Below are 27,354 nucleotides of genomic sequence, written 5' to 3' on the forward strand. Positions count from 1 at the left end.
GTTGCTAAAGATTAAACAACTAACATTTGATAAACACAATTAAATGTAAACATTTGTGAGTTTGTTCTTAACAAAATAAGCATCATGAGTTGAGAAACATCCAGCTATATGAGAAAATGTTTTGTCCTCATTTATCACTGAGCAGTTGTGTTTGCCTGTAAATCATCCTCAGGGAGTCAGAAAGCTTTCCAAAGTCAGGAAGATCAGTTAGCTGTCATAGTCAATGCCAGTAATCTAGGTTCTTTGACCTGGGTGCAGCACAAGATGTTTAATGACCTCACATGAGAGCTCAAGGTCAGTAAACGCATCTTTAAATCCATTCTCTGACATGTTTTTTAAAAAAATTCATTTGTAGTGCCTGGATGTCACTGGCTGGCCAATATTTATTGCTTGTCTCTAGTTGCCCTTCAGAAGGTGGTGGTGAGGTGCCTTCTTGAACCGCTGCAGTCCATGTGCTGGAGGTATACCCACAATGCCATTAAGGAGGCAATTCCAGGATTTTGAACCAACAACACTGAAGCAATGAATATTTCAGAGTCAGGATGGTGAATGGCTTGGAGGAGAACTTGCAGATGGTGGTGTTCCCATATATCTGCTGCCCATATCCTTCTAGGTGGAAGAAGTTGTGGGTTTGGAAGGTGCTATCTGAGGATCATTGGTAAATTACCAGCCAGCCACATCCCAGACAAACCCCCAAATTATATTGCAACCTGGACCTAATTTTTATTACTATTTGATGACCTAGCAGTAACTTTCATTTTGCAAGAGACAAATTGAGAAATCTAAGGAACTTTCTCAGAGAATAAAGCCTCAAGATTCCATGGTTTTCAAGAAATAACAATAGACTACTGTACAAAGTTAGAACAGTAAATCAATCTGCAATAATTGTACAATTGATATTCTAACAGCTAGAATTAACACATTGTAAATATGGTTAATTGACAGTGATTGAGCATTCCACAAAAAGTAGCAAATGCAATCAAAATTTCTCCACAACTCCCCCCAGAACTTAATGATACAACAGACCATCAAATCTCATCAAACTTCACGAGAGATTACAATTCTTCACTTCTGCTAACCTAGCCTTGAAACTTCCCTTAAATGTCATTCCATCATGACTGCCATGTTCCTGTCCATTTGTCTCCTATCCTGTTTCTATGCTTCCCTGGATTCTGGAAATTACACTTGAGTACTCAGGGATACAACCCAAAACTCTTCACTGACAGCTAGCTTCACTGACACAGACATGCCCCTGTGATCCACCATACCTGAATTTCGTTCAGTTACATCAATCAAATACTTATGAACTTTTCAACCCCCACTGGCTCAGCTGCTCTGATGCATTATTGCTTTCAGATTTCTTCTGAGCCCATCACAGTTCTCAAACAGTGTCTATCCCACTTTCTAAGCTTCCCAGGCTTCGTTTGAGTTCTGATTCCAACACCTAGCTGCTTATTGATTCCTTGAATTTCCCCCGGATTCCCTGAGCAAAGAGCAATCCAACTGCTCTTGACTCCTCACTGAGCCCTTTACCTGGAATCTATCCAATATGGCTGCTTTGCTGGCCTTAGAACTAATTTAGCCACCCCAGAAATCAAGTGTTCTCTCTATCTCCTAGCCAGATCCTCATGCACAGCATGCAAATTTTCACCTCCTTTTCAGTAAACCTGAATTGTCTTGAGTGGTCTATCAAAAGCATTGTAAGATGCCTGATGCCTACTGCTGGCCAGATGTGAATTCTGCCATCGCACACCTCTTGGAAATGAATATACTCCGAGGCTCACATTCTCACAAAACGCTGGAAATCAATTCCACCAACCTCAGGTTGGATGATTTACTGATACATTTTGAGAGCTGGACATTTGTCCTCAAAGTTGGCCTTACTGTGCCCGATTTATTCCACAATTTAGGAACAAGAAGGTCAAAGATTTACCCAATGTTCAGTGGGACTGACAATATAATTCCCTCCAACAGAAATCTTTCTTACCTGCAGATAAGCGAAAGTATGCTTTAGGATGTAGCTGCCATAAAGTTGCCAATAGTCATACCAGATCAGAGGATTGCTCTCTCATAGAGTCATAGAGATGTGCAGCATGGAAACAGACCCTTCGGTCCAACCCGTCCATGCCAACCAGATATCCCAACCCAATCTAGTCCCACCTGCCAGCACCCGGCCCATATCCTCCAAACCCTTCCTATTCATATACCCATCCAAATGCTTCTTAAATGTTGCAATTGTACCAGCCTCCACCACAGCCTCTGGCAGCTCATTCCATACACGTACCACTCTCTCCATGAAAATACTGCCCCTTAGGTCTCTTTTATATCTTTCCCCTCTCACCCTAAACCTATGCCCTCTAGTTCTGGACTCCCCGACCCCAGGGAAAAGACTTCATCTATTTATCATATCATGCCCCTCATAATTTTGTAAACCTCTATAAGGTCTATAACCTCAGCCTCCAACCCTCCAGGAAAAACAGCCCCAGCCTGTTCAGCTTCTCCCTATAGCTCAAATCCTCCAACCCTGACAACATCCTTGTAAATCGTTTCTGAACCCTTTCAAGTTTCACAACATCTTTCTGATAGAAAGGAGACCAGAATTGCACACAATATTCCAACAGTGGCCTAACCAATGTCCTGTACAGCTGCAACATGACCTCCAAATTCCTGTACTCAATATTCTGGCCAATAAAAGAAAGCACACCAAATGCTTTCTTCACTATGCTATCTACCTGCGACTCCACTTTCAAGGAGCTATGAACGTGCACTCCAAGGTCTCTTTGTTCAGCAACACTCCCTAGGACCTTACCATTAAGTGTATAAGTCCTGCTAAGATTTGCTTTCCCAAAATGCAGCATCTTGCATTTATCTGAATTAAACTCCATCTGCCACTTCTCAGCCCATTGGCCCATCTGGTCAAGATCCTGTTGTAATCTGAAGGAATCCTCTTCACTGTCCACTCATGAGAGACATTAATGACTGGAGATGGCTTAAGCTGAGGGTCACCACACCTCAGGACATATTTACAAAGCTAACATGGAGTTTGCAGCCTAATAAAAGCCTGGATCAAAATGAGCCACCTCTACTAATTCAGCAGATGGAGTCCTGATGTACTGCATTAATATTCCCTGTGACATTCTGGAAACTTGCAAAAAGCACCTCTATTTACATTCTTATTGGAAACACACTGTCATCAGGGATTTGCAACAGGATCAGTACTTGACAAAACTATCCATTAATTGTATATCAGATCCATGAATTTTACAGGTAAGATTTTAAACATTAAAATTAAATCTGTATCAATAAGATCTAATTGACAAAGAGAAAACAAGGCAGTCCAGTCACTATTCCATGTGATTCCTTGATGAAAGATTTGGCTTTTCAATTAAAAAAAATATGAAGCTTCATTTGTTTTGGAAGGATTTTGTTGGATGAATGAGAATGTATTAGAGGGGACACTTTAATTTTAACTGCAAAGTTATTCCTCCCTTATATTAGAATCCATAGTACAATTTAACCTAGAAAACAATCTTTCTGAATTATTGACCAAAAGTATTCATGTTATCTAGCACTTCTTATGAACAATACACAGAATAGATATGACTAATTTAAATGTAATATCCAAAGCTGCATGACTTGGCTGCAGGCAATTAGCATAATCTAAACAATTTACAGAAGATTGGTTTCTCAACAGGATGTATGACCTACTGGGCTGGCAGCTGTTAAAAGTACATTAAATAACAATATTGTTCATGCCTGCATCAAACTTCATCCAATTTTGATCCCTTTTTCAGGAAACATTTATTTACAAATTAGCAATGTAGATGCAGCAACAAAAAGGATCAATAATTTTAAGTATTTGCTTCAAAATTAGATCACTGCACAAACATACTTGGAATTTTGATTTCCAGAAATGGTCAGCAATAATGACATCTCAGTTAGCTCAGGTGGTCTCTTGGCTATATAAAAATAAATTGAAATTAGCATGAAGGCGTATTTGGATGTTTTTAACTACTTGATTAACTCTATGCAGATCTGATCAGAGTTATAGGGTTATAGAGATGTACAGCACAGAAATAGGCTCTTCAGTCCAACTTGTCCATGCCGACCAGATATTCTAAATCAATCTAGTCGCATTTGCCAGAATTTGGTCCAAATCCCTCTCAACCCTTCCTTTCAAGTACTTATCCAGATGCCTTTTTCATGTTGTAGTTGTACCAGCCTCCACCACTCCCTCTGGCAGTTCATTCCCGACATGCACCAATCTCTGCCTGAAAATGTTGCCCCTTAGGACCCTTTTAAATTTTTCCCCTCTCATCTTAAACTATGTCCTCTAGTTTTGGACTCCCTACCCCAGGGAAAAGACCTTGTTTATTTATCCTATCCATGCCCCTCATGATTTTATAAACCTCTATGAGATCATTCCTCAGCCTCCGACTGGGAAAAAAAGACCCAGCCTATGCAGCCTCTCCCTAAAGTTCAAACCCTCCAAACCTGGCAACATCCTTGTAAACCTTTTCTGAACCTTCTGAAGTTTCACAACATCTTTCCAGCACGGAGACCAGAATTGAATGCGATGCTCCAAAAGTGGCCTAACCAATGTCTGGAAAGCTAAAAAAAGGTAAGTTGTAAAAGTATCTTTGCTCCTTTGCTACAAGATGCTTTCAGTTCAAAATCATTCATTATAATCAATATGAATTAAAAAGGTGTGTGTTAAAAATATTTTAATAATCAAAGATGTTCAAGGTAAAATGTGGAATAGAGTTTGAAATTTTATTTAACTAATATAGGGATCAGACTGTGCATTGTGTCGAGTTCAAATTTGTTTAAATTAAGTTAAGGCAAGAATTTTGGGGTACAAACACGGTCAAGAATATGAATTCAATGCTTGGATTAATCAATTTGCAACACATAATTTGGGAAAATCCTAAATATCAGATTTATAAATATTTTGTCATAAAGGTTCAACCGTTTGGGCATCAGGTTGGAGACACAGTAACCGTCTTAAAATGTGGTAGACAAGCATGATGTTTTTGAACTAAACTGGCAAACAATAATTCAGTAATCGATAGAGCCTGTCTTATTGTTAATCTAGTTCAGATTCCAGGGAGGGAAAATCCAAAGTGCACCAATTAGTTTCACATGAATCATGTAAAAACTGTAAAAATGTGAATACTACTTATATAACAACAAAAAATACTGGAGAAACTTAGCAGGTTTGATAGCCTCTGTGCAAAGAGAACAACATAGATAATGTTTTGAGTATGATATGACTCTTCTTCACGATATTTTGCCAACACGTGGATTATATTACGGACAAAATTGATTGTTACAGGTCTGGTTACCTATTTTGTGGGAGCTATCTAGCAATCATGTATCCTAGGTATAAAAGCTTTCTCTTCAATAAGGTGCAGATGGGATCAACAAACTTTGTAAGCAATCAGATACTGAATTCTGTAATGGTGATCACCTGAGATTTGTTTTGATAAGTGCGAGCAATGATGTAGTTTTCTGGAACAGGGCCCGTCATGTTTACCATGTGGATTACCATGCTGTAGTAGAAGGATAATAGTTGCAGGGATTTCGGCCCTAGACATGGCTGTGACAAATGTGAACAAAATTTGTGAGGACTGTAGGAGACACAGTTCACATCAAAAACGTCTCAGATATATAATAAAAGATGAAAGGGAAAACAGGTAACTTGGAGTTTTGAACTCAAATTAAATGTTACTGTGCAATAGTAATTGCTAATTACAATAGCAATAGTCCATGAAACATTGCCTGTGGATTCACTATAGATGTACCATGTAATACCACGTAGCTACAAACATGCCATGCAACCAAACTGACAGTAGGTACCAGGCTTCAGTAGATTATTGTACGGGGTAACACAACCACTTCTTCCAGGCTCCCCCACGGCCTGAATATTGGTCATATTGAATATCCAACATTTTGCTTGAAACCCACAGAACAATCTGAGTGGGAAATGTCCACAGAACCCATATCAGTCAGATACAAGTCACCACTATGATGCAACATGAAGCCTGAAAGCACGTGGGGGAGTTTGGCCATTCCACACCACTCTTAGCTCTTGATCTTAAGCTTAACTTTAGAAGATTTGGCACAGCAGGGTGGCACAGGGATTTGGATTCAATGCCACGATCGGGCAAGTGTCTGCGTGGAGTTTGCACATTCTCCCCGTGTCTGTGTAGTTCTCCTCCCAGTGCTCTGTTTTCCTTTCACAGTCTAAAGATGTGCAGGTTAGGTGGATTGGTCATGGGAAATGCAAGGTTACAGGGATAGGGTAGGGGGTTTGGGTCTGGGTGGGATATTCTTTGGATCAATGGACCAAATGGTCTGCTTCCACACTGTAGGGATTCTATGTTTCTACAGCCCAGAGTGACAATGCTACAAAACATTAAATGGGCATACCAGCAATAGGAAATCATAAATTGGAAAGTAGTGTATAATCTGAGTCAACATTGGATGAAAATATGCTTTATTATTCATGTAAAACAAATAACTGCTTTAATGCTTTGAGTCAGTAATTCTTCATTAGAACAGGTTTTTTGTTTATGATTATGATGTGTTTGAGGAATTCTATTGGCTATATTAATAATCATAGTAGGTTACTTGTGATGTTTAATAAAACACTTGCAGAAACAACAGATAATTTAGAATTTGTTGCTTTCATTAAAATAAATTACACCAGAGTGAAGATTTTCTCTTCCAGAATGTGAACGCTGTAGGGGACAGTGTAACTTTCTATTTTTTATTTTTAACATGAGGTATGTGTAAGAATAAATTAAAGTTTGTGAATTTTCACAAACTGCGAGAAAAAAAATTAATTGTTAAAGTTGTAAAATGAAGAGCTATATTTGAATATTTTTTGATCAATAATTTGGAATGTTAGTTGTCCAGATTCAATTGTACGCTTTGACAAAGGAATTAGAGTGAAATGAATGAGTGAAATGTGCAATACAAGAGTAATGCTTCCTCAAAATGTTATAGAAGAAAACTGTGAAATAATTTACTAACAATTGTTTTATTGATTCTTTTGTTGATGCACTATTGTCAGAGCAGGACACTGTCTTTGACAATATAGTAATTTGAGTAATTATGAAAAGTGCAGTGATGTAAGTAATGTTAGAAATGCAGTAGACTGGGTAATTTTAAAACATAAGCCAAATATTTGAACAGACTTCTCAGCAGAAATATAAATGAGAATGATGGTCACAAGCACAAACAACTGAAACCGGAAAACTGCATCAACAATACTATTGTTTATAAAAGATTGACTAACTAAATGTAACAATTGACCATTGGTCCAGTTTGAGATGTTAAGATATTTTCTAATTGACCTGTTTGGAGACATGATATTATATACCACTGCTGCAGGTAGGACTTGAACCTAGGTCTCCTGGATCAGAGTTAGCAGTCACAAGACTCCAGGTTATAGTCCAACAGGTTTATTTGAAACCACAAGCTTTTGGAGTGCTTTCAAATAAACCTGCTGGACTATAACCTGATGATGTGTGACTTCAGACTTTGTGCATCCCAATCCAATACTGTCAGCTCCACATCTTGGATCAGAGAATGGGACATTATCACAGTACAACAACAGCCCTCTAATCCAAAACCGAATTATGTTTATTTGTAAGCCAAATGGGGCATAGACTGGGATTCATTTGGGCTCTGAGAGTTAGGCACCAGCTTAAATTGTAGTTGTTGGATTAGAAGATGCTTGCTTATAATCTGTAATCATGGATGCAACATTGATACCAGCCAGAGAAATAAAGAGCAGCATCAACCTTGAACACAACACTCGTAAACAAGGACATGAGTTCCATGTGCAAACTGACAAGGAACTACAATGCTGTTCATCTGCAGCATCAAACAGAGGGAGCTGAATCTGGATGCGGCAAAGGGAATGACTGAGGGGTTACATTCAGTAAAAGGCACTCATCCTGTCGGAGTAACAGTGTCACCACAGACTGTGAATGTCAAACCTGGTAGTCATTGAACTGTGTATTGTAACCTGATAGTCATTGAACTATGTACCATGTTGGAGGATGACCAGTGGGAACAGAGAGTCAACCATTGCCTGTGGCAATGAAGATGATTGTCACCTTAAACTTTTATAGACTTAGCCCATTTCAGTGTCCCAGTGCAGACATGTGACGGTTTCACATCCAGCAAGTTTATTAAACAGGTCGAGGCTGCCCTGCATCAGACTGGAGCCCAGTGCAACAATCTTGAAAGTGACATGGTCATTCAAACCCAGACGGTTATAGAGCTATACCGTGACAGCTGTCCTTCTTCAGGCTCAGTGTTCATAGAAAAATCCCGACACCTATGGATCATCCAGACCTATTTGTTAATTGCGAAGGTTTCCAAAATTCACATAATTTGCCAGAAAATTATACAGATGCCAAACCGAGTAATCCAATGGTAACCTGATCAGAATTTGGTCAAACCTTTAGTTTCCAGCTCTTCATAAGTGGAGCATGGGAGACTAATGATATAAGATCTAATCACCATTCCACAACAGGGTACAGACAACCTTATTTTTGAAGTATTTTAAATATCGAATATACTGCAGTGGAGCATGTACTTCACATCATCTTAGACAGTTTGCGAATTACGTGTTGTGAGTCTGTATCACAACCTGAAGAGATTAATGTCCTGAAACAAAAAAATTGCTGGAAAAGCTCAGCAGGTCTGGCGGTATCCATGAAGTGAAATCAGAGTTTACATTTCGGATCGAGTGACCCTTCCTCAGAAGAAGGATATTCTATTTTGCAGAATGGGATGTGGTCTTTATATTGTATTTAACTTTTTTTGTAATAAGTGTCATTAATTAAAGTGTACAAAATTGACTGTTTAGTAATTCAGTGTCATGGATTAGAAGACATGAGACGATACTTTTCAGAAACGTCCTGCTGTTGACATTTCAAATCCTGAGTGACTAAAGTGGGGGGGGGTTGTAGGGACCGGCAGGTAGTTGAGAGGGACAATAATCTTTAACCTTACCATGAATGAGCAGAGCGCCGAGACTCAGTTGGAAGCTCACAAACCACATTCTGTAAGAAAACACAAAACCCATTCCATCAGGGAAGTTTTCCACATGATGACAGAACTTTACAGATACAATTAAGCAAAATCAGAAACCTGCTAGAGAAACTCAGCAGCTCCCACAGCATCAGTGGGGAGAAAGCAGAGTTAACGTTTTGACTTTTCTTGTTGTAATCTCCAGCATCCGCAGTTTTTAGGATAAAAATCAAGCGTTTAGCCACTATATTAGTCCGAGAAAAATGAGGAAGCGAACTACTCACGTTTCCCCCCCCCCCCCCGAATGCTCGAACTCAAGTTTCTCATGAACCGAACTGACTCGCACCCGGACACCCCAAGACTTTTTTTACTGACTGGATAGTTGACCGTGACCCCGCCTCTGCCCATTCACAAGGAACCTCCATTGACGCTGCTCCTACTCACTGACTGTGGTTCAAAGGTTCCTCAGGAGTCCCAGGCACCTCTGGCACCTGGCAGAGTGGAAATTCCTTACTCTCCTGACAATCCAAATGACTTCAAAACACAGGAGGTGTTCTGTACCCGCCCAAAGGAGTTTTTGAAAGGGTTGTCTTGGGCGCTTTAGAGAAACTGAATGTAGATAGCACTTTTCCCTAACTGAGAGATACTTTTGAAGCAGGGAAACTTTTGTTGCTGGGAAACACGGCAGTTCGGTTTGCAATCAGTGAATCGCCTCATAGTCTGTCTGTAGGTGATGTTGTTCATGGGACAAAACTGGGCCAGGTGGGAAGGAAGAATACCGTTGCTGTACTTCCAATGGTGCAGTTATTCTTTTAGGTTCACCTCACCTTGCAGACTCAGTTTAAGGTTCAATCGAAAAATAGTGTTACTGGTAACGCAGCACTCCTCCGGCACTGCAGCGCTGCATTACCCCTGATTTGTGCACCTAATTCACGGCCTACTGAGAAACAAGTGTTATCAGCATTGGGCTGAACACTTCAACTGAGGTAACTGCGCCAGGAAAGCTGCAAATTGTGTTCATTAAGCACGAGGTTTCACATAAGAACGGTGTTGACACCTTTGCAGAATTTCCCAGTAACCTCATCCCTCTCCCACAGCACATACAATAATTATGGGTTTTAAGCACTAAAACCTACTGCACTTAAATAGACTTCATTTTAGTAATTTTTAATTTTGATGCCTTAGTCTAAGGCTCTCTCCTCTCTCACTCACAATAGGACAAGATTTTCTTTCAGATCATCCCCACCCACCATTTTTAACGTTGTACTATGTCACTGGAGCAAGAACAAATAGGGGTTTCCTTTGTCCAGCTTCACCCATTAGTTACCCTAAGATGACCCATCCAGATTGTGCAGCACATGATGAAGTAGGCTAAAGTTCCACTATTAGGCAGAAGTAAAAACTGAGACACCGTTGTGGCAATGCTACAGCCATCCCTTAACTACAAGAAATTATGCATCCCTCAAAGCTCAGACAATTCAGTGATATTGTATTATATTTTAAGATTGTTTATTTTGGTTGAAGTATTTGCAGTTTGGAAAGGAAAGCATTTAACAGTGGACCCTCATTGTTAAATAATCTTAAATTAAAACCTTAATGTAGCATTGCAGACTTGAAAAATAACAAATTAACATGTATTGTGACCACTCCCTCACCAACGAGTCATGAAGCCTCCAGAATTATACAGCCCACAAGTCAAAAAGTGTGGTGCTTGAAAAGCACAGCAGGTCAGTCAGTATCCGAGGAGCAAGGGACTCGACGTTTCATGTATAAGCCCTTCATCAGGAATGGTCCACAAGCTTGGCAGCTTGGACAATATTGGATATTTGTGCGTACAGGCAACATCTCAATATAAGCGAATTCAAGTACAGGAGGCTTATACATACACATCAACACTTTCCCCATTTGGGATGGAGGATGGGATGGAGGGTGTCACTGGTATATGGGGCATCTGTGGGAGGTTCACATCATTGGCCAGAGCCTCCAATGAGCACAGGGGTGCCTGACCAGAAGGCCATCCCAGCCCCAACCTGTCTGCCAAGCTTACTAGTCTTGCCAGGCAGCCTGATGACTTGATGTGGGGTTTCTCTCGTTTCAGGCAAATTACTCACAGAGCAGCAGTGAGCAGACAGACAACTGCCATGGTATCCAATTTTATATCTCTAGCCTGCCATCCTGCACTGAGAGGAAATATAGAATTCAGATCAATGTATCTGTAAATGATAGGTCATACCTAACAAATTTATTTGAATGTTTTGAGGTGGTCACTATCATAATAAAGCTGTGTAATGTTATCCATCTAGACTTCCATAATGATTTTGATAAGATTTCACAAATGAAATTGTCAACAAAAATGATAAAACACAGAATTGCAGTCAACATTCAGACAATGCCATTTGACCTCATCATTCACAAACTAGGACATACAGCTCTCTATCCCTATACCTCTGTTATTAATAAATACAATGAAAGGTTGAGGTCCAGTAAATCATTAACGGTGTCAAGAGAGGTTGAGAGCATGGTTAATACCCTGGACTTTATCAAGAAGAGGATTGTGTACAAAAGATTTATGAAACGATTCTAGGGATAAGGAACTTCGGTTACTTAGATTGGAGAAGTTGGGACATTTTTCTTTGAGAAGATTGAGAGGACTCAGAGGGTCATATAACACGGACACAGATCCTTCAGTCCAACTTGTCCGTTTAATACATATTAGAATAAAGTAAAGACTGTAGATGCTGAAGAGTCAGAGTTGAAAAGTGTGGCGGTGGAAAAGCACAGCAGGTCAGGCAGCATCTGTAGAGCGGAGAGTCAACATTTTGGGCATAAGCCCTTCATCATAAATCTAATAGGTATCCCAAACTGAACTAGTTCTATTTGTCTGCATTTGGTCTATATGCCTCTCAACCTTTCCTATCCATATACCTGTCCAAAGTCTTTTAAGTGTTATAGAGCCATATAGCATGGAAACAGATTTTTCAATCCATGTTGACCAGACATCCCAATCTGACCTAGTCCCACTTGCCATGATCTGGCCCACATCCGTCTAAATCCTCCCCTTCATGTACCCATCCAGATGCCTTTTAAATGGTGCAATTGTACCAGCCTCCACCACTTCCTCTGGCAGCTCATTCCATACAGGCACCACCCTCTGCATGAAAAAGGATTTAGTCCAGTTATTAGGGGATCTGGAGAGAGCAGATATGGAAAAAAAACATTCCAATTAATAAAAGGATCAGGAACCAATCAGCACAGATTTAGGATAATTAGCAAAAGAAGTAATGAAAACAAAATGAAAAACATTTTCATGCAGCCAATGGTTAAGACCTGCACAGTGTCATTGTGTATTGAAAGCAAATTCATTTGAGCCATTCAAGAGGGAGTTAGATGAAGCAGAGGACTGTCCAGGGATATGGGGAGAAGGTGGTGGTGTGACACTAGTTGAATGCTCCTTCAGACCCAGCAAAGACATGGGCTGAATGGTCTCCTTTTGTGCTATGGCCATTCTGTGATTCTTGAAACAGGACAGATTCCTTTAGCAAGACCTGGCCAAATGGAGGTCATAGCTATTACCCCTCCTGTCTGTCTCCCAAATCATGTTAAAAAAAAGTGTAGATGGACAATGGTAGGTTCGGTGAAGGGGGGAAATTGTAGCACATGGTGAAATACAAGGCGATGCAATTCAGACTGTCAGAGTATTTTCTGAATTGAGATATTAGGGAAGAGCAGAGAGATTTAGCAGTTGATTTACCAAAAATACTTAAAGTTAATGAGCAGGTACAAGTTCATAATGACAGAAGTCAGGTGATATTTGGGGAAGACTGAAAGACTTGTATGACTCTCAAAAAACATCTGATGCAACAAGGATCCTATAAAAAGATTAATGGAAGGTAGTCCCTACCGCTGGGTCAGGAGCTTAAAGAGGAGATAGAGATAAATTATTTATTTTTAGTGTGGGAAACCAAAACAAGGTAGGGTTATCTTAAAATTAGAACCAGATTCTTTAGTGATGCTATTTCTTACAGAAGAGTGAAATTCTGGAACAATTAGTTAAAAAATGTCAATAGAGACAAATGAGATTGACAGAAGAGCATTGAGGGATAATAAGTGGATCAATGAGGTTAATATACAAAACATTTAATTAAATGATGGAAGACAATAGAGAGGGTCAGTGGTCTTCTCATGTTCATATGAAATGTCTCTGCAGTTAACGATCCACCAATCACAAGGTAACCACATAGCTGACTTAGGAATGAATTGAAACAATATAAATCAATTCTTATTGAGGGTCATCCATTCCTGTTGTTTTCTCCATTTGTTTAAAAAGGTGACCTTCCCTTAGTCCTCCCTCCATCAGTTTGCACCGTGATATTCTGGATGAGGTCAGTTAGTCCACTTTGCATCTTTTTATTTTCTAATCAACCTGCTCAGAGATGTTATTATGCATGCCTGCAGCAGGTGAGATTTTAACTCAGGTCTCCTGGCTCAGAGATAGGGACACAGCGACTGCACCACAAGAACTAATTTGTACCATTATATTCTGGATGGGGTTACTTATTTCAGCTTACACATGACACTCTGCGTCCCCAAAATGAACTCATTTATTGGAGATTAATAAATTCAGAATGTTGACACAAGTATGAAAGAACATGCTCCCAAACCATTTAATGCAGAAGATATGTGTGACCTCTGAAGTTTCTTGAGAGGTATAAAGTCAAGGATTTGCCCTTTCAGCCTGTCCCAGGTATCTTCTGGCTTCTTTTGTAACACCAGTCCTCCAGTCAAACATGACATTGAAAACCTTATTTTGCTCAGCCTGAATCTTGAGTAGCTGCCATCTTGTTTGTGGCATCTTCATCTCCCCAACAGAGACAAAGTGTGTCATTATGAGTGCTGAGTTCATGTTCCCCTTCTGCCCAGTCAGACCGAGTCGCAATGCAATATATATAGAAGTGAAAAACAGCTCATTCCAGTTAGATAAGAAACTATGAGAATAAAGTGGGAGATAACACTTAGTGGTTCTATCATTGGACCATTAATCCTGTGGCCCAGGAAATGTGGGGACCTAGGTTTGAATCCTGTCACAACAGATGGTGAAATTTGAATTCAATAAAAATCTAGAATTAAGAGTCTAATGATGACCATGATTCCACTGTTGATTATTGGAAAAACTCAACTGGTTCACTAAACAAAAAGTGAAATAACTGCAGATGCTGAAAATCCTTCTTAAGGGTGACTGGACCTGAAAAGTTAATTCTGCTTTCTCTCCAGATGCTGCTGAGTTTTCCCAGCAACTTCTGCTTCACTAATGACCTTTAGAGAAAGAAATCAGTCTGGCCTACATGTGACTCCAGACATACAGCAATATAGTTGACTCTGAACTACCCTCTGGGCAATTAAGGATGGGCAATAGATGCTGGCCTGGCCAGCAATACCCTCATCTCATGATTTTTTTTAAAAATGGACTTTCCCAAATCATTGTAGATTGTTGCACATCCCGTTTTTGCCTTGTGATAGGCAATGATTTTATTTATATAATCTATGATGGTGCAAATGGTGCTTGACCTGTTGGCAGTTCGATGCTCTCTTACAGTTCTTTATATTTTGACTTTGAATATGATAGGAGGCTACTTTTATGAAATGTAGACAATGAAACACCAAATGTTGTTTGTGGGATGATAAGTAAATATCTTTTTTTTATTTCCTTTCCTGCACATTTGATTTAGTTTGTGCACAAGTATTAATGTTTGAGACACAAGCGTAATGCTGAATTGCCTGGTCTCCATTATCCACCTAGACATATCAAGGAGGATATTTTAATAAGAGAATATGCTAAAAATACTCAGATCTGACAGCACCTGTGGAGGGACATTTCAGCTTGATGGCCTATTGCCAGAACATTTTAAATGTCAGCTCACTACACAAAACGTACATGGACTCTCAATTGGCACAGTCATTTGTGACATTTTGAATAATTGCTGACTCATCATGAGCATTTCAGTCCACTGATGATATGGGTGATGGCAGCAAGTTTGCTGAGAATTGAGTTCACCGCCGCTCCCTCACCACCAGACGCCTGGAGGAAGAACGCCTCATCTTCTGCCTTGGAACACTTCAACCCCAGGGCATCAATGTGGACTTCAACACCTTCCTCATTTCCCCTTCCCCCACCTCATCCTAGTTTCAAACTTCCAGCTCAGTTACTGTCTCCTTGACTTGTCCGACCTGCCTATCTCCTTTTCCACCTATCCACTCCACCCTCTCCTCCTTGACCTATCACCTTCATCTCCTCCCCCACTCACCCATTGTACTCTATGCTACTCTCTCCCCACCCCCACCCTCCTCTAGCTTATCTCTCCATGCTTCAGGTTCACTGCCTTTATTCCTGATGAAGGGCTTTTGCCCGAAACGTCGATTTTGCTGCTCGTTGGATGCTGCCTGAACTGCTGTGCTCTTCCAGCACCACTAATCCAGTATTTGCTTTCCAGCATCTGCAGTCATTGTTTTTACTTCACTGAAAGAGCCCCTTATAACGTTGAACTGTCATTATTACGTCACCAGTTCCCTTGAAGGACGATTTCTGCGTGAATTCATAATGTATGCTCATTGCAAAAAAAAACTTGCTCAGAAACACAAAAATAAATTGCAAAGTTGTCACTTGCCCATATAAATTAAACTCTGGTGTTCCACCAGCTGGCATTGAGCAAGAATTCCTCCTCTGGTCATGAAAAAGGACAGAGACAAAAAGCCTTCATTTACTGACTCTTAAATTAGACATCTGTTTCTTCTCCAGTTGCTTTGATTCACTAAAGTGCATCCTTGGGTGCTCATCAGGCATACTTATTCATGTGTGCTGTCTACTCAAGTTTGCTTTTGTGATTTGTAAACACAGGAAGCAAGAATTTATGTTCAGTATGTGTCGATGATGCTCCTTTCACAAGGCTATGTTGTCCTTTTTTCAGAGGGGGCCATAAAGTCAGAGGTTCCAATATGTCTGGGTTGATCTACTTGAGAATGCTTTGAAGTCTTTCTTTTAAAACATTTGCACAATGAAAGCGGAGTGGTCAGTTCTCCCTATTCAGTGTTTAGCTTTTGAGGCTGCTGGTCAAGGAAACAGCTCCATGTTGATCCTCTCCCTCTCTGACATGTCTTCTCTAAGAACTGGTGTTTGAATTTAACTTTTTTATTGCCAAGGGGGTGTTTATGGGGATGCTGTAAGTATTTGGAACAGCTCTTTGTTAAGTTGCGCTTTCATGTCAGTTAGGTTTTCAAATAATTATGTTATTCTAAATTTGGTTTTGTTTTGTTAGTATATAAATAAATAGTTTTGTTTAAAAGTGAGTGGTCAGGCCAGCAGCATCACTCCTGGAATATCCACTTTACCCCTTAAAAACTGAAAAAAGTTAGGATCTGAGCTACCTTCTTCAAATGTCTTAAGAGGGTCTGGCCTGGTTTATAATGAGTATTGCACTTTTATTGCAATCCAAAATGATGTTCTTGGTAAGCATGCATACTTCTGATGTGAAGTATGCCAGACACTATTTTGTTCTAAATTTTAGTTTGTGAGATAAGCATCCATGAGTAGCATGCACAACAAGCTGATTCCAACCTCAAAATGCATGCAAATTTGCTTCCATACAAGCAATGTTATTTTGGAGTTCTGATACACTCTTATATTGTCATTGCAGTTGAAAATGTGCTAAATAGCAGAAAGGAGATTTCGTCGATGACATATACTTAACCATAACCTTCTCAATGATGCTTAGTTTGGTATCCACATTGGCTACTCAGCTCCCAACCTCAGTGAAGCCTTGGTTCACACACGGACAACAGAGCTGAATCCTAGAAGCAAGGTGAGAGTAACAGTTCTTGATATCAAAGTCTGCATTTGACAGAAACCGTAGCAAAATTGGAATCAATGGTATTAGGATGATTTGTGGAGAGTAGAAGCAGCAGATCTTGAGATTCTTGACTTAACATGTTGGTTGAAATTCCTTTGCCTTGGTTTTTTTTTGGCAATGGCAAATTGGCAGCACTTAGTGTAACAAGTTCTTTAACTGCAACAGAGGGGGGACTCCTAAGTGTTTTTTTTTTGACTGTGACCTTTAAAGTAAACTAATGCTCAAATCCAGACTCATAATCATGGGTACCTTAGCCACCAGGATGTACAAATACCCCAATTCATCCCTAGCACACATTTTTTAAAAAATTGGTCATGGGATTTGGGTGTTACAGGTTAGGTCAGCATTACCTATAAGAGGACAGTTAAGCATCAATCACTTTGCTGTGGGTCTGAACTGGATTTTAACCCCTGTTTTCAAATATATTTAAAGAGGCACAAAACAGGTCTCTCATTCAGACTACTTTTCACCCAAGTACACTATTAGATTAGATTAGATTACTTACAGTGTGGAAACAGGCCCTTCGGCCCAACAAGTCCACACCAACCCACCGAAGTGCACCCACCCAGATCCATTCCCCTACATTTACCCCATTCACCTAACACTACGGGCAATTTATCATTGCCAATTCACCTAACCTGCACATTTTGGACTATGGGAGGAAACTGGAGCACCCGGAGGAAACCCACGCAGACACAGAGACACTATCTGAGATAAATCCTCAGAAAATACATTGCAGCTTGTAGTCCCATTCCCCCGTGCTGTCCCATCCCCTCGAAGCTTAGTTGACACCTCATCTTGGGTGTCTCTCTCTCTCTCTTTATCTTATTTGCCCACATCCATTTACTTTTTAAACAAAAGCACATGTTGGAATTACACTTTGATATATCAATAGATGATGCAGGGTTCGAACCAATGGTTATGGTAGCCATCATTCTTTTGTGCTGGGTATGACAACGACTTGTGAAGCATTTTTTCCTTCTAGTCCCACCAACGTTTATTTTGATAGGGGTCCTTGATGCCACAGTCAGTCAATCCAGCCTTCTAAACTCAGCCCATTAAAGCAAACTCCAACAAAATAAACTTTAATGGACTGAATGGTACATCTAGATGACTCTGCATGCCACATTCAGGACATTTCAGCTTCTGTTCTCTATAATACAGTCACAAGACTATAAGGCTTGCTGGAAAGCTCCAGCTTCCACCTTTGTACCTATTCTAATGTTCAGTTAAAGCACTGCCAGGGAGTGAGGCATGCTACACCTTTTGTTGGACTGGTGCATGAGTGGGAGTTCAGATCCATGTAGAGAATACAATGGCATTATCCATTTACTCAGCTTACATGATATTAATGATAGCTTCATGAACAGAATCAAGAATATAGGAATGTAAAGAGATAAAAGCCATTGAATATTTGACTCAATGCACAAAATACCAGACTATCCACATTCAATTAAAAGTAACATTTCAAGCATTTCAAGTAGAAAGCAGTCAATATTAAAATTACTCAAATATGTTCTTGCTTTACACAATGGATAATAGGAATCAAATGCAACTGAATTAACATTTCAAGTACTTAATTACATTGTTGTTTCCATTATTGTGAAATGAAATTCCGATGTCACTGTTTCATCTTTTAGCTTTGTTTTCTGTTGCTGTTCACTGCACAACTAAAAGTGCAACCGTTGACTTTTTGCTCTGTAGTTAATTCAAATGTTGGCCTGGTTTAAAACATTTCAAAATAAATCACACCTCTGATCTCACACTGGAGGTTTTTTTTTGCCTGTTCTGTGTGACCAAAAAGCACAAAGACAGGCCCTTCAATCCACCATGGAGGAGAAAGTGAGGACAGCAGATGCTGGATATCAGAGGCGAGTGCGCGGCCCTGGAAAAGCACAGGTCAGGCAGCATCCAAGGAGCAGGTGAACCTATGTTACGGGCATAAGTCCTTCATCAGGAATTTCCCAATGAAGGGCTCATGCCCGAAACGTTGATTCTCTTGCTCATCTGATGCTGCCTGACCTGCTGTGCTTTTTCAGCATCACACACTCAACCCCCTCCAGTCTACCTTGTCTGGGCTGACCACGTAATGGCATAGTTCATTTATGAGCCAACTGAAACTCAAATCTGCTATGGGCAAACTGGCAAAAGAAAAAAAGCTAGCAGTGTATTCTCATTTTTCTCCAGCTTGATCATTTGAAACAAGCAGCAAAAAAGCTACTATTTCCAGGGAGGTTAATAATAATAAACATGCTAAATCTAAACTATTATATCAACAAATGGAACTAATCTGACAGATTACTGTCTAAAGTTACAAATTAAGAAGTCATTGGAAAATAGAGAAACTATTACTTTCATACAGGGCTGACCTTCCAGTTCATCGATTCTTCTTTTATCATAATGAACCTTTTATATCTTAAAGTCATCTATTTACCAAATACTTTGATATAAAACTGCATCTAAGTCTCAGAAGGCAGGTGATACGTTATGCAGCAACATTAGATGTAACACTAGTTTTCATAAAAAGCAAAATTATAGAGAATTCATTATAAATGTTTAGGATGAAATATTTGCTCTCAATATGTCCCCCATACACCATTCCTAATGAGATACCGACATTCCAGGTAACATGACAGTAGGGATAAATTTCCAATGATTTATGAATTATCAAGTATTTGTTATTTTATAAAACTGGTTGTACAAGTATCAACTTTGGCAATTTATTTTTTCAGGGATGTTCCCAGCATATACTAGTAGAAAACACAACTATTATACAATGAAAAGTTTGAGATTTTCAGCTTAGCTATTATAGAAATCAGTCACTTTACATTTCATTATCAAAGTAGTGCAGAATATGTACACAGGAACAGAGAAAAATACTGCATTGTAGTTGGCAAATGTGTCTGGCAACAGTATTGGATTATTTTGATCGAAACTGGCAACATACCTCACATTATCTATGTACAAATGCAACATTTTGAGACATATCCCATTAATCATGTAAGGCATAAAGTTCCATTTAAATGACCACTGGAAAATCAAAGTCATTGTCCACCAAGCCTTAGCATGAAAAAGTTACAGGTTTAGCTATACATCTTTAGGAATTAGATTTTACAAGCAATGTTCACTGCTCAAAGTGCATGCAATCAGACATCACCTCATATTGGACATTTACCAAAATGTTGGCATAATTTTCTGCTGCTGAGAACAGATTTCTTGGCTCAAAAAAAAAGGTACATAGTTCAAAACATCTGCTGAGAGCAGTTTAAAAACATTTTGCATAGAGTATTGACATCACAGGAAGTGGCAATGAAAATGGCTTCCATTTGTTCAGAGTACGGCTAACTATTCACATTTGTGGCACCAATTTCTAACCCTACCCATTTACGACAATGTTCTAAGTTTGTCTATTACATCATCAATTATGTTTACTATCAATTTGATATCGTCTTTATCATTCATTCGATGCTGACCATGTTTTCGCAGAATAAGATCAACATCCGAAGAAAGAATAATTTGTGCCACATTCAGCGAGATCTGCCAAGGAATATGATCATCCTTCATACCATGTATAAGCTTCACAGGACAGGTTATTGGAATGTTACTGTGCAACACACAGTGATTTTCAGCATCTTTAATAAAGGTGTAAGGAATTTTGTGAAATTCTGAATACTTTTGAAGGTTTGGCAAATACCATTCTCCTTTTGTTTCTATTTCTTTCTGCGTCTATGAGAAACAACAAGTAGTTTAGATAATACTGGAAAATATCACACCAGGTTATCACAATACATTGTCATTAGTCATGATGAGCATTAACTGATAATTATTTACATCATTTCACTATCCAGTTTATGTATAACCATCCATACTTAGATAGCTGCAAGACAAGAAAACATCACTATTTGTTCACTAGAATTAACTAATGATGCCAGTGCTACACGTATTCTATATATGTCTCTATGTATTAGTCCCTTCAATGGAATTTATCGTTACAGAGAATCCAAAGCATAATATCTAATGGACGAACAGCCATGTTTTTGTTAATTAGCTTCTGCTAGTTTTCTAGGCTAGAGCTTATGGATTAGGGACACTGCCAATTTCTTGTGTTCCATGTCCAATTAATAATTCGTTACAATTATTCAAGGCTCATTTTCTTTCTCTCAGATGGTACTGTATATTCCAAAGTCACCTTCATACTTAATGAATTAATTTTAACCATTTTTCAGAGCTTCATTCCCTTCTGTACATTATTGCTTATCGGTAGTAGTGGGAAGTCATTGACTTAGATCAGTAACTCTTTCTCTCTCCACAGATGCTACCTGACCTGCTTAGTATTTCCAATATTTTTCATTGCTGTATCAGATAGCGATCCTTGTTTGGATTATCACAATTCTATATTGCATCTCACTACTTTGGAATGCACTATATAGCAGGGATATCGGAATGTACTCTTGATCCTTGTGCTTTATGATGCACTTTGTACTGAAAATGTTAGTTAAGGAATGCCTTTTAATGTGATTTTTCAAAATGACAAGCTATATTTTATAACAATGAGTGCTAATCACAACTTGAACTGCCTGGAAATTACTGAGCTGCCCAGAGAAAAGAAACATCAATTCATTCCAAAGAAACCTTTTAAAAGGTCTTTTTTAGTCTGTTCATTTCATTTGAATGTTGTGTTGAGACTATCTACAAAAGCATATATTAAATCAGCTGGTACGCTGTGCTTGCATTTCAGAGCTTGTGTTTGAGACTAACCAGTTAGGCAACAGAACAAACTTCATTCAGCTTTACATAAATATGCTTTCATATGCTCCACAACTTTGATAATTCAGCTTCCCTTATGTAACATTGTCACTTTTTAAATCCATACAACAGTCAAAATAAATAAAATTAAGTTTTCAAAAAACTTCTTAAAAAGGCAAATGGTCAATCAACTCTGAAAGTAAGACTAAATTATTGGTTTCTACGTATATACATGTGAGCTAAATTTGCTGGTGACACTGAGATAGCTAAGAAAGTTAGTAGACAAAAGGGATATGGATAGATTAGCAACGTTAGCAGATGGTATATAATGTGGGAAGTGATTCCGTCCACTTTGGCAGAAGAAGCATTTTATTTAAAAATTTATTTCAGAACTCGGAGCTCACAGAATCACTAAATTGTCATTAATCGAGACAACCATCTGGCCCAGTGTGTCTGCACTGGCTCTCCAAATTAGCATCTCATTTAGTGCCATTCTCCTGTCTACTCCCTGTAACCCTGCATGTTCTTCCTTTTCTAATAACTGTCTAATTCTCTTTTGAATGTTTGAAATGAACATGTATCCAATATACGTTCAGGCAGTGTATCCCAGACCCTAACCACTTGTGAGAGAACACTTTCCTCATGATTTTCAATATAGCCCCTCAAGAGTTTTGATTACCTTTATTCTAGTTATTTAAAATTGTGAGTTGGAAATGATTTGTAGATTTCGGGACAGTTTATGGTAAGAGGACAAGAATAAACCAAACAAGATTTGTTTGAGGCGCCTGGTGTGGAAGCTAATTGCAGGTTGATACCTGATTAAAAAAGGTTTCCACACGACACACCGACCCAGGAAAAGCACTGATAAATAGATAGCAGTTGTAGGTTATTATGAAGTCATAACTAGGAATTGGTTCCAGCAAGTCTGGAAGAGACCACATGTTCAAGCACATAGTAGTTACTGAATGTAATTGAGGTGTTGGAAAGAGTTGATCAATCTCAGGATAAAATCAGAATTAAAGTTGCTTTTTTCAATTATATTTTCTGAGGGGTGACTTTTGGATTGCTGATGAGGCAGCATGAAGACTTGAGAGCTCCCTGCCTAAACAGCTACACTGGCTTCCAGAAACCCAAACAACAGAAAGCGGCATTAGAAATACTGCTGTCTTTGTCTGAATGAACAAAGGTAATCCTAAGCAACCAAGAGTCCATATCTATGCCTGTGAAACAACACATCGTGAAAGGCATTTAAGTAACTTGTTCAGTTTTGTTCTTTTATTTAATGCTCAACTGTGTACGTTTGTGTGAATGGAACTGAAAGTGTTTTGAGTTGAAAGCACATACATTATTCAGCCCCCTGCGAAAGTTTAGTGTGTTTAATAGTAGTTAAATCTTGCATTTAAAATATGAACCAATGTCTGAAAGTTAATTATTTACAAAGTTTAGGATTGGCTATTCGAAAGTCTTGTTTGGAACCACAGGCATCACTATTTGGAGGTCTTCAAAGGTTTAATTTTACTGTATAGCAAATGCAGAGGCAGAAAGGCTGATTTAGTTTGGCTAAATATGTATCTTAGATTAAGTTTGTCTGTCTGAGTCAAAACATTCTTTTACTAACTACTTTAAACCTGTTCTCTCTCGTTTTCAATCCGGTCACTGGTGGCAACATTTCCACTACATTGGTGAGATTGCACATGACTTTGTATCCTTCTGTCAAATCAGAGATCTGGAGCAATCTGGTAGCTGGTAGATGACTCAAAACATTATTGAGCAGAGACAGTGAATAATTTGAAAGGCAAATGAAACATTAGCATTGATTGGAAAGGAAGTAGAATATAAGAGTTGGTGAAAACAGTTGAACAGGGCCTTTGTGTGTTTAGTCCCATTAGCAATTATTTTTAAACTTTGTATAAATGACTGTTTTAGTAGAAAGGTATGATTATTCTGACTTTACCATTTTCAAAAGCGATTAGTTCAGTTGGATGAGGGGCAATGGTGTAGAGGAGGAGAAAGGACAAAGATGAATTGTTAAGCTTAAAACATATTAAAGAGTTTATGGATTTCAAATGATCATATAAAAGCAAAAATAATTACAGCTCAAGTTAAAGATGCACTGCACTTACCTCCAAAGGAAGCTGTTTGAAAGCATTTACCAAATAATCAGCTCCTGTAGCTATGCCAACAAGTGCAGCTATTTTATCAGGGCGAGCTATTGCAGCTAGGAGCATAAGCCATCCACCCATACTCGAACCCACCAGAACCTATATATACACGAAAAAAGAAAAAAAAATGTGCTCACTATTCAAGATGAATGAGATGCATTCATATTTCCCCCGCAATTGCCTAATTATCAAAGAGAGAGATTAATAGGGCTATTTTGGGAATTGAAAGAAAAGAGGCACTTAAGGGAGGTACTATACTAATATACATTGTTTAATAGTTTGAGTTTTGCTTACAATTTAGAAGCGATTTCTACATTGTCGACTTGCCTGGAGGAGCTAAATTCGACAACTGCATAGTTAGCACTAACAATTAGGAACAATTTCTGTGGAGCAATGGGATATTCACATTTCCTCTGAAGGGCATTAGCTTACAGACAATGGCAGGTTTCAGAACGGCTCAAGGTCTGAAGTAGTGCTCACAGGTTCCTAAACATGGAAGGCCCTACTGGAAGTAGTACAAAAGTGGAAGTATGCCCTGTAATTACAGGAAAGGAGGCCACAGATGTGCAAATGATGCAGCACATAACATGGGAGGATATTGTTCAGAAGGTGACAGGAACCCTGCACGTAAAATTGAACAATATATACTCATGTAAAAATCAAAAATTTTAAACTATTTAAGATTAAATTCTGGGGTCAACTAGTACATGGATACTACTTTTGAGGGGCTGAAATTCATGCTATAGTCCAAAAATACATATCATTTGCGGAGGTCCAACTGATCTTTAAACAAATAAAGAAATAAAAACAAATTACTGTAATTACCAGATAAAGAACCATAGAAAAAAAATGAATTAGTAAGCTTTATTTAAACATAAAAAAAGTAGACATATAACATGGCTTTAAATTAGTTATATGGTTGCAGTTTTAGAAAAGATTTGTAGCTCAGATTGTAAGTTTGCTTGCTGAGCTGATAGATTTGTTCTCAGATGTTTCATCACCATGCTAGGTAACATCATCAGTGAGCCTCCGATGAAGTGCTGTTCTGACCCGCTCGCTACGTGTGGGTTGGGTGATATCACTTCTGGTTCTTTTTCTGAGAGGTTGGTAAATGGGGTCCAAATCGATATGTTTGTTAATGGGAGCTCTGGTTTGAATGCCAGGCCTGTCAAGTGTTGTAGCTTGTATAAATAACGCCCTGATTCAGCTCAGTTTGTGGGCTGCTCCTGTAGTTGAGCTCATGTGGCTTTCCTATAGATGCTGGTCTGCAGCTCTCTATTGGCTTTTCGTTCTACTGTGACATTTACGAAGAGGAGTCTGTTGTTGTTCTTTGCTTCTTTGATGAACTTTATACTTTTGAGGGGCTGAGATTCATGCTATAATCCAAAATACCATATCATTAGCAGAAGCACAATTGATCTCTAAACAAATAAAGAGCTGTGTTATATGGTACATCTTAAATCAAAGATGTCAAATATCCATTAAAATCCTGCAAAATCATGCTGTTCAATATCTTTAGCACCGAATAAAGCTTCTTAATCATGAGGACGAATGGTATCGTCACAGAGATCCTACTCATCTTTGCTGTCCATAGTTTAGAGGTAGCACATCATCTGCTTCTTCTTTTTCATCTGTCATCCCATGGATAACAGTCCTTTGTACCATCCAATGCATTCAAAATTCCACATTTCTTGAATGATTTGAAAATAGTGTCAGCTTTTATTTCCTTCCATGGCTGCAGTAGTTGGTCACTCATGTTTGCTCACTTTGCAGAAGGAATCTGTGAAGTTACAGCTGAACAGGGACCAAAAGCAAATAAATCCTAATCTCCAGGATCTGATGGTTTGAAAAGATATGACTGCAGAAGTAATGGATGTATTTGTGATTTTCCAAAAGTTCACTAATATCTGGAATAGTCCAAATAAATTAGAAGACCACAAATGGAACATCAATGAAGAGACAGTAAATAGAACAAACATATGAGAATCTCCTGTGACCAGTGAACAACAGCAGTGCAGAGGATTCGTTAAATAGTATGAAAGCAGCAGATATTAAAACAACATGAGAATGACTGAGTCCAGTGGAGAGAATTCGTTAAACCAGTTGAGACTAGAGAAACTGGTGAAGGATTAGTGGGAAAGTATTTTGCTAATTTATCTTTCAAAACAGAGGTAGTTTATTAGTAATTGTAGGTTTTCATAGAATCCCTACAACATGGAAGCAGGGCATTTGGTCCATCAAGTCCAGATGAACCCCCTGAAATACATCCCACCCAGACCCAAACCCCTCCCTATCCCTGTAACCCTCCATTTCCCATGGCTATTCCCCCTAGCCTGCACACTATGAGCAATTCAGCATAGTCAATCTACCTAATCTGCACATCTTTGTCTGTGTGGGTTGCTCTGGTTTCCTCCCACAGTCCACAGGGAGAATGCGTCTGTGTGGAGTTTGCACAGTCACCTGAGGATGGAATCAAACCTGGGTCCCTGGCGCTGAGAGATACTAGTGCTAACCACTGAGCCAATTGGTAAAGTTTCTAGGGGTTGTAAAATTTATTGGCTGTAATAGGTTATTAATTGTAACTTAAAGTCTAAGCAATAAATTAACAAACATTGCCACATAAGAATAATAGCAGGGTTGGTGATGTGCTGTAACTGTAGGATGTAAGCACATTTGGATGCTAGTGAGATCCAGGACAAATATGGGGTGTTTTATTTATTTACATTATTCATTGCGGTTTCATGAAATTCAGTTCAGAGTCAGTGAACTGGATGCTGTGTTTCAGATTCCGTGACATATCTTAAATTGTGTAAGCTTTATTCCAGGAGGTAATTGCATCCTTTAGAATAGGGTCTTCTGACTTGGTTTATAGTCAGGGAAAGGAACAAGTGACTGCGAGTGAGATAAGTTAGGCGATCAATGAAGGTGCGAGTTGAGGAGCCTCAGACTTTGCAATTTTCTAACAGGTTCAAGGTTCTATGGACGAAAGCAGGGATGGTGATCAAACTGAGCATGGCACCATGGTGCAGGAAGCCATTCAAGTAAAAAAAGAGAGTTACCAGAATGTAAGGTTGTTAGGGTACATAATGTTGGGAAATATGCATAATGGTCTCAACTGGCAGCTGTGAAATCTTGTATCGAGTTGTGAAATCTGCCTGGTGTCAGGTTCAGGTCACCTGAGAGGGGCTGGAGAGGAACATGCAGTAAAAGGGATGAGGATACAGTGGTTGCGGTCTACCAGGGACAACAGCATATGCAGAATTTGAAAGATTTTCTATTGGGAGATATGAATAGCTGGTGGCAATTTAAAATGCTGAATTTCAAGAGTAACAGTCTCAGCATTAGTATCCGAGCCACGAGGAGAATGCACTGAACTCTTACAATCTAGGAGGAGAATATTCAAATCACCATGCTCATGCCGGCTCTCCATATGAACACCTCCATTAGTACCTTTTCTTGTCTTCTCTACATAATCCTACACATTGTTTCTTTTC

The 27,354-nt window shown here is 39.0% G+C and overlaps 2 protein-coding genes across 4 annotated transcripts in view; both read right to left on the minus strand.

Annotated features, from left to right (window-relative positions):
* LOC140481036 (uncharacterized protein C3orf85-like) overlaps positions 1 to 9,511 on the minus strand; it is a 39,084-nt gene extending 29,573 nt beyond the window's left edge. For all 3 annotated transcript variants that reach the window (XM_072576636.1, XM_072576635.1, XM_072576634.1), the window contains exons 1-2: positions 9,427 to 9,511; positions 9,034 to 9,083 (exon numbers count right to left, since the gene is read on the minus strand). In XM_072576636.1, coding sequence (XP_072432737.1) covers positions 9,034 to 9,083; positions 9,427 to 9,476 — 100 coding nt within the window. In that variant the 5' untranslated portion in view covers positions 9,477 to 9,511. The remainder of the gene's footprint in view (positions 1 to 9,033; positions 9,084 to 9,426) is intronic.
* Positions 9,512 to 18,942: 9,431 nt separating this feature from the next.
* The window catches only part of LOC140481635 (palmitoyl-protein thioesterase ABHD10, mitochondrial-like), a 35,365-nt gene continuing 26,953 nt past the window's right edge, over positions 18,943 to 27,354 (minus strand). Inside the window, exons 4-5 of the mRNA XM_072578145.1 lie at positions 23,822 to 23,959; positions 18,943 to 20,678 (exon numbers count right to left, since the gene is read on the minus strand). Of these exons, the coding sequence (XP_072434246.1) occupies positions 20,337 to 20,678; positions 23,822 to 23,959 (480 nt within the window). The 3' untranslated portion in view covers positions 18,943 to 20,336. The remainder of the gene's footprint in view (positions 20,679 to 23,821; positions 23,960 to 27,354) is intronic.

Source organism: Chiloscyllium punctatum, chromosome 9 (genome assembly GCF_047496795.1).
Source record: "Chiloscyllium punctatum isolate Juve2018m chromosome 9, sChiPun1.3, whole genome shotgun sequence".
Lineage (NCBI taxonomy): Eukaryota > Metazoa > Chordata > Chondrichthyes > Orectolobiformes > Hemiscylliidae > Chiloscyllium > Chiloscyllium punctatum.